At 48.7% G+C, this 8327-nt stretch overlaps 1 protein-coding gene across 2 annotated transcripts in view; it reads right to left on the bottom strand.

Moving 5' to 3' along the window:
• efhc1 (EF-hand domain (C-terminal) containing 1) overlaps positions 1-7975 on the bottom strand; it is a 97704-nt gene extending 89729 nt beyond the window's left edge. Inside the window, exons 1-2 of one of the 2 annotated variants that reach the window (XM_063055372.1) lie at positions 7863-7969; positions 2270-2491 (exon numbers count right to left, since the gene is read on the bottom strand). In XM_063055372.1, coding sequence (XP_062911442.1) covers positions 2270-2491; positions 7863-7925 — 285 coding nt within the window. In that variant the 5' untranslated portion in view covers positions 7926-7969. Of the gene's footprint in view, positions 1-2269; positions 2492-7862 lie in introns of both variants that reach the window. The other variant, XM_063055373.1, reaches the window with a different exon arrangement.
• Between the last annotated feature and the right edge of the window lie 352 nt (positions 7976-8327).

Raw genomic sequence — 8327 nt, forward strand, 5'->3', positions numbered from 1 at the left:
TGATCAGTCATGATCATACTGAATGCAGGCTCAAAGGGCCGAATGGCCTACTCCTGCATCTATTTTCTATGAAAAAAAAGAAAGGTTCTATGAAAAATTTTGTAAGGATTTTGCGAACATTGGTCTTCCATTAACTAACCTCTTGAAGAAAAATGAAGAGTTTGTTTGGACAAAGCTTTGTCGAGGCCTTTGATAAATTGAAAACTATTGTATGTAGTCAACCTGTGCTCAAATCTCCTGACTTTGAAAAACCATTTTCATTAGCTGTAGATGCTAGTGATGAAGCTGCAGGAGAAGTGTTACTTCAAAGAGATGAGGGTGATGAAGTTGATCGTCCGTTAGCTTACTTTTCTAAGAAATTTAATGCCCATCAAAGAAATTATTCAACAATAGAAAAGGAATTATTATCTCTTGTTTTGGCTTTACAACATTTTGAAGTGTATGTTGGTACTACTCAGAAACCACTCATAGTTTACACTGATCATAATCCGTCAGTGTTTTGGAGTAAGATGAAAAACAAAAATAGAAGATTACTAAATTGGAGTTTAATGTTGCAGGAGTAGAATATTTTGATCACTCATATTAAAGGTAAAGATAATGTGATTGCTGATTGTCTTTCTAGATGTTAAATGTACAATGAAATTTTTTTTATGAAGTGGTATTTTAACATTTGTAACACTCCTACTGCATATTAGTTTGTAAAGTGCTGAAAGATAATACTGTGTATATTGTGTATGTTGTAAATTTTATACCTGTTTTTGTAAATTGTTAATTGTTAAAATTTTGTTCCTTAAGAGACCAAAATTTTTTTTTGGAGGGAGGTGTTACATACCTCAAGGAGATCTTGTGACTTTCTTGTGAGAATGATGTAATGGTCTTTTGGAGGTCACCTGATGTAATTTTCCTGCCGATGTGAGGTCACGTGATGACATGTTCACCATGGGTATAAAAGGGAAGACCCCTGGTGACGCAGTTTAGTTTTCCAGTTAGAACGTCAATGCGATACTCCTCTCCACTGCTTATTTGCATTATGATGCAGTTTTGATTTTAAGCGGAGTTTTATTTTCTAATGCAAGGTACAGAAGTCTGAGCTGGCAGTTTGACCATTCGCTGCCAGGTTTGTTAATGTATCTTTCAGTAACATTGGAGAGTGAAGACGGGACCCTGAAGGAGACGTTCGACGGGTTTGGAAAGGATCGACCATTATTGAATTCGTTCAAGAAAGTGATCTGCATGAGATAGCCTCTACTAAAAAGGAAGCAGAAAAGGCTGTGCAGGATCTATTCTACGGAGGAGGAAGGTCAGTGCCTTTTAAAACCGTTTTATTTCCGTCGTCGTGAATCCTGTGGGCAAGGCAGGATCTGACTGGGAGTGGCAGTGACATCGTGTCTTCGAGTAATTTGTTACTTCATGAAAGTCTCTCCTAATTGACTATATAAATCTCTTGGACTTGAAAATTTACCATTCGAAGAACTGCGTTTGAATTTATCGCTTTAAGAACTGGTTTCGCATTTATCGCTTTAAGAAGTAGTACGAAGTAGCGGTTTACTGAATGGCTGCATAGCCATTTACTTCCGGTTAGGGTTTTTGTTTTTTTTCATTGTTTATCAGTGGTAAATAAATGTTTGCCTGTTTATAAATCCTGACTCGATATATTCATTGTTGCCGATCACGTGACAGTATTTAACTCCCTTCCTCCAATTTCAGCCTTGTTGACCCTTCACCGAAGCACAGAAGGACTACACTCCCTGCTTACCTCAGTCCGCGTTCCAGGAAAGAAGCTTACAATTCAGTTTGACACCACAAAGGAATGTTATTATTTGGTATTGACTTAGTACTTCTGAGCTGCAGTGACAGCTTTAGACTTTACGTTAAAAGTTTTAGTTAGCGGCCCCTGTTGGCCTGACATTCATTATTTTTGCCTTTTTTTGCATATGTTCTTCGTAAAACTGACTGAACTGTTCATTTTGCTGCTGTGTCTCTCCCTCTACACTTAGCTATGATGTGGCGGGGGAGCTGAGCAGTCTGTGACTAGGCGGGCAGTGGAGGGGGGAGGGGGAGTTTGGGCTTAATGAGGTGGGGGGGGAGAGGGGTACCGTATGGGGCTAGAGGACGGGCTGTAGAGGAGGGAGAGTTTGGGGTCGATGAGGTGGGAAGGGGAGAAGGGGCACCGTATGGGGCTAGAGGATGGGCTGTACAGGAGGGAGAGTTTGGGGAATGAAGGGGGTGTAGGTGGAGTGGAGTTCAGAGGGAGGCAGCTGCGGCTCACCTGCTTGTCGAAGGCCACGTGCACGGGGATGAAGTCGGACAGAGGGGCTGTCCGGCTCTGTCCGTAGGTCAGGGTGGGCTTCTTGTTTGCCAGTTCATCCTCATCCAACTGGGACAGCTTATTCACAGGGATGGGCTTCCCGCCGATTCCCACTTTGGGCACAAGCGGCAGAGCGATCCCGTTGCGGTAGGTGAAAGTCTGTGACCGGTGGAATTTCCATTGCTGTGACAAGAGAGGGGGTGAGACAGTCCCAGGGTGACAGGACCTCAATCCCCTCACCCCACACGTCACAATCCCTCCCCATACCTCCATTCGCCTGCACACTGCTGTCCGCTTCTCCCCATACTCCGTGATGCGTATGCAATTCCACATGACCCGGGCTGTTGTTCTTACGGAGGGGGAGGTGGGAGAGGAGAGATGGCCTGATCTTCATCCCAGTGGCTGAACAGGGTACAACGTGCCTGGAGCTACTTCCTACGGTCTTCCCGGGAAGGGCTGATGGAGGAATCTGACAAGAACACAGCGGTCTTCACCAAGGATCACAAATGGAGAGTGAGGGCGGACGGAATGAGGGAGGGAGGGGGGACAGACTGGGAGAATGAGGGGAGGCAGTGGACTGAGGGTGTGAGGGGGGACGGAACGAGGGAGTGAGGGCAGACGGAGGAGTGAGGGCAGACGGAGGACGGGAGTGTGAGGGGGAAAACGGGAAAGGGGGTGGTGGACTGAGGGTGTGAGGGGGGATGGAGGACTGAGGGTGTGAGGGGGGAGGGAGGACTGAGGGTGTGAGTTTGGACAGACCGAGGGAGTGGGGGGAACAGACCGAGGGAGTGAGGGGGGACGGAGGACCAAGGGGGTGATGTTGGACAGACCGAGGGAGTGAGGGGGGACGGAGGACCGAGGGGGGGATGGGGGAGTGAGGGGGGAATGGAGGACCGAGGGGGGACGGGGGACTGAGGGTGTGAGGGGGGACAGACCGGGAGAGTGAGGGGGGGAATGGGAGAGTGAGGGGGAAAACGGGAGAGTGAGGGGAGGACGGAGGACCAAGGGAGTGAGGGAGGACAGGGGAGTGAGGGGAGACAGACTGAGAGATTGGAGGACAGATTGAGAGTGACCTCGTGTTTGTGGGCTTTATAATTAGGGGCAGAGATTACAGTCAGAATCAGTCCTGTTCTCATTGCACTATGTTGTGAAGTTTGTAGTTTTGTGTCCAAGGCACAGAAAGTGGTGGGCGCCCAGGTGCAATCTGCACAGTTGTGATCACCATCTAACATGGAGGATGTGGACACACACAGAGAGTGTGCAGAGGAGATTTTCCAGGGTGCTGTGTGTGCTGGAGGAATTCAGTTTTGGAGAGAGTTAAACTGGCTAGACGTTTTCCCCAAGATAAAGGTGGCTGTGGGGCGTGACCTGAGGCAAATGAGATTATCAGGGGCACAGATGGCATGGATAGGGGGCATAAATGAGAGGGTATACAATCGTTTCAAGTTGAGAGGAAGGAGATCTGAGGTTTATGTATTCTAGCCAGTTTGACCCTCTGTTGGTCAGGTCTAGGGCTGAATGTCCTGTGCTAAGCAATAAAGGGCATTTCAAAAGATTTGCAGTTCAGCTTGAGAAATCTACAGTCTGGATGTGAGTCATAGAACAAAGAACATCGACCATAGAAATCTACACCATATTACAGGCCCTTCAGCCCGCAATGTTGTGCCAACCAGGTAACCTACTCTCGAAACTGCCTAGAATTTCCCTAGTGCATAGCTCTCTATTTTTCTAAGCTATCAATGTCATGTTGTAAGCTCTGACAGCCCTCCACACTATCCACAACACCTCCAACCTTTGTGTCATCAGCACATTTACTAACCCATCCCTCCACTTCCTCATCCAGGTCATTTATAAAAATCACAAAGAGTAGGGGGTCCCAGAACAGATCCCTGAGGCACACCACTGGTCACCAGCCTCCATGCAGAATATGACCCGTCTACAACCACTCTTTGCCTTCTGTGGGCAAGCCACTTCTGGATCCACAAAGCAATGTCCCCTTGGATCCCATGCCTCCCTACTTTCTCAATAAGCCTTGCATGGGGTAACTTATCAAATGCCTTGCTGAAATCTATATACACTATATCTACTGCTCTTCCTTCATCAATGTGTTTAGTCACATCCTCAAAAAATTCAATCAGGCTTGTAAGGCACTTATCAAAAGCCTTTGACAAAGCCATGCTGACTATTCCTAATCATATTATGCCTCTCGAGATGTTTATAAATCCTGCCTTTCAGGATCTTCTCCATCAACTTACCAACCACCGAAGTAAGACTCATTGGCCTATAATTTCCTGGGCTATCCCTACTCCCTTTTTTGAATAAGGGAACAACATCTACAACCCGCCAATCCTCCGGAACCTCTCCTGTCCTCATTGATGATGCAAAGATCATTGCCAGAGGCTCAGCAATCTCCTCCCTTGCTTCCCACAGTCACCTGGGGTACATCCTGTCCAGTCCCTGTAACTTATCCGATTTGATGCCTTCCGAAAGGTCCAGCACATCTTCTTTCTTAATATCTACATGCTCAAGCTTTTCAGTCTGCTGTAAGTCATCACTACAATCACCAAGATCCTTTTCCGTAGTGAATATTGAAGCAAAGTATTCATTAAATACCTCCGCTGGTTCCTCCAGTTCCATACACACTATTAAACATTTCCCTAACTTGTCTGTTCCTATTTCTCTCCAATGCTATGGTAAAGGAGATAGAGTTGTGATCACTATCTCCAAAATGCTCTCCCACTGAGAGACCTGACACCTGACCAGGTTCATTTCCCAATACCAGATCAAGTACAGTCTCTCCTCTTGTAGGCTTATCTACATATTGTGTCAAGAAACCTTCCTGAACACACCTAACAAACTCCACCCCATCTAAACCCCTCACTCTAGGGAGATGCCAATCAATATTTGGGAAATTAAAATCTCCCACCACAACAACCCTGTTATTATTATACCTTTCCAGAGTCTGTCTCCCTATCTGCTCCTCAATGTGACTGCTACTGTTAGGTGGTCTATAAAAAACACCCAGTCGAGTTATTGACCCCTTCCTGTTTCTAACTTCCACCCACAGAGACTCCGTAGACAACCCATCCATGACTTCCTCCTTTTTGTAGCCGTGACACGCTCTCACCTCTTTTACCTCCCTCCCTATCGTTTTGAAACATCTAAAGCCTGGCACTTGAAGTAGCCATTCCTGCCCCTGCACCATCCAAGTCTCTGTAATGGCCACAACATCATAGCTCCAAGTTCTGATCCACGCTCTAAGCTCATCTTCTTTATTCATGATAGTCCTTGCATTAAAATAGACACATCTCAAATCATCTGTCTGAGTGCATCCCTTCTCTATCACCTGCCTATTCTCCCTTTCGCACTGTCTCCAAGCTTTCTCTATCTGTTATCCAACCGTCCTTTCCTCTGTCACTTCAGTTCGGTTCCCACCCCCCAGCAATTCTAGTTTAAACTCTCCCCAACAGCCTTAGCAAACATTCCCGCCAGGATATTTGGCCCCCTCGGATTCAAGTGCAACCCGTCTTTTTTGTACAGGTCACAGCTGCCCCAAAAGAGGTCCTAATGATCCAGAAATCTGAATCCCTGCCCCCTGCTCCAATCCCTCAGCCACACATTTATCCTCCACCTCACTCTATTCCTATACTGACTGTCAAGTGGCACAGGCAGTAATCCCGAGATGACTACCCTTGTGGTCCTGCTTCATTTCCTTCCTAACTCCCTGTGGACTGTTTTCAGGACCTCCTCCCTTTTCCTACCTATGTTGTTGGTACCAATATGTACCACAACCTCTGGCTGTTCTCCTTCCCACTTCAAGGTATCATTGACGCAATCAGAAACATCCCGGATCCTGGCACGTGGGAGGCAAACTACCATCCGCGTTTTCTTCCCAAGTCCACAGAATCACCTGTCTGACCCCCTAACTATAGAATCCTCTATCACTGCTGCCATCCTCTTCCTTTCCCTACTCTTCTGAGCCACAGGGCCAGACTCTTCCCCCAGGTAGGCAATTCCCCCCCAGCAGTACTCAACCAGGAATACTTACTGTTAATGGGGACAGCCACTGGGGTACTCTCTGGTACCGGACTCTTACTCTTCCCTCTCCTGACTGATCTTCTCCAACAATTGCCCACCACTGAAGTCAGACTCACTGGTCTATAATTTCCTGGGCTATCTCTACTCTCTTTCTTCAACAAGGGAACAACATTTGCAACCCTCCAATCCTCCAGTACTTTTCTTGTCCCCATTGATGATACAAAGATCATTGCCAGAGGCTCAGCAATCCCCTCCCTCGCTTCCTACAGTAGCCTGGGGTATATCTCATCTGGTCCCGGAGACTTATCTAACTAAATGCTTTTAAAAAGCTCCAGCACATCCTCTTTCTAAGTGTCTATATGATGAAGTGTTTCAGTCCGCTGTAAGTCATTCCTGCCTCTCGTGAATCTCTAGAAGGTTACCCCTCACCCTCTTCACTCCAGGGAAAATGCTGCCAGCCTGTCATCCACTCAGGACCCCCATCACCCAGGACATGCCCTCTTCTCATTACTACCATTAAGGAACAAGTAGCCTGAAGACACACACTCACTGTTTCTTCCCCACCTCTATCAGATTTCTGAATGGACACTACCTCCCTGTTTTTCTCTTTCTGCTTTACTTATACATGTTGAAAATATATTCCATTGTAATGTATTTTGTTACTATGTACTGCACCGTACTGCTGCTGTAAAACAACAAATTTCACAACATACTGTATGCCAGAGATATTAAACCTGATTCTGAATCCATTGTAGTAGCGATGGGAGAGCAGGTGTAGGAAGCTGGCCTCATGGTGATCAGGTGTGGGAGGGTTGTGAGGGTGGACCCAATGTCCCAATGAGGGTGGTCTCTCGACCAGTCAATGCTGGGCTTGACTCCAGCCCCAACTCTCAACCTCAGCTCCCCCTCCCCTGCACCCCTCCCAGACCCATCCCAGCTCAACTTTAATCTCTAGCCCCATTCTCCCCCTCAAACATCCTCTAAACCTCCTCCTTCTTCTCTTCCCTACCCCTCTCCCAGACCCAACCTTCCTCAACTTTAATCCTCCTCTTTCCTCCTCAACCCTTTACCCCCTTGTCCCCTTCCCGTCAGCCCGGCCTCCCCCTCAACCCGCAGCCCCACACTCTCCCTCCCCGGCCTCCCCCTCAACCCGCAGCCCCACACTCTCCCTCCCCGGCCTCCACCCTCAACCGGCAGCCCCACACTCTCCCTTCCCGGCCTCCACCCTCAACCCGCAGCCCCACACTCTCCCTCCCCGGCCTCACCCTCAACCCGCAGCCCCACACTCTCCCTCCCCGGCCTCCCCCTCAACCCGCAGCCCCACACTCTCCCTCCCCGGCCTCCCCCTCAACCCGCAGCCCTACACTCTCCCCCCGCGGCCTCGCCCTCAACCCACAGCCCCACAATCTCCCCCCGCGGCCTCGCCCTCAACCCACAGCCCCACACTCTTCCTCCCCGCTCCTCCACCCCTTCTCTCTCTCTACCCTCACCCCCACCGTCTCCAGCCCGCTCTCACCGTGGGGTCGCGGACAGCGTTCCCCGGCAGCAGAGGCAGCCCCCGCACTGGGTAACACGACATGGTCCCGCAGGAGCAACGGGCGTCGCCCCCGATCCCTCCGGTCAGCCGTTGCCATGCGACAGCGACGGGACGGCGTTTCCATGGAGACGGTAAACAATGCGCTGGCAATCAGAGCGCGGGGGCGAGGGCGGGGAGACATGGATACGCACTCACTCTGATAGACTGAGAGACGCGCGCGCACACACACACACAGGGTGATAGATAAGTTCGTGGCCCAAGGTAAAAGGAGTCAATTTTAGAAAATCTAGCACATTTATTCTTCAACATAGTCTCTTCCTACGTGTACGCACTTAGTCCAGCGGTCATGGAGCATACGGATCCCTTCTTTGTAGAAGTGGTCTGCAGCAGGGTTGATTGGTAGAAGGAGATGTGTTATTAACTTCAAACATTCTGCATTATCAC

Source organism: Mobula hypostoma, chromosome 8 (assembly GCF_963921235.1).
Source record: "Mobula hypostoma chromosome 8, sMobHyp1.1, whole genome shotgun sequence".
NCBI lineage: Eukaryota > Metazoa > Chordata > Chondrichthyes > Myliobatiformes > Myliobatidae > Mobula > Mobula hypostoma.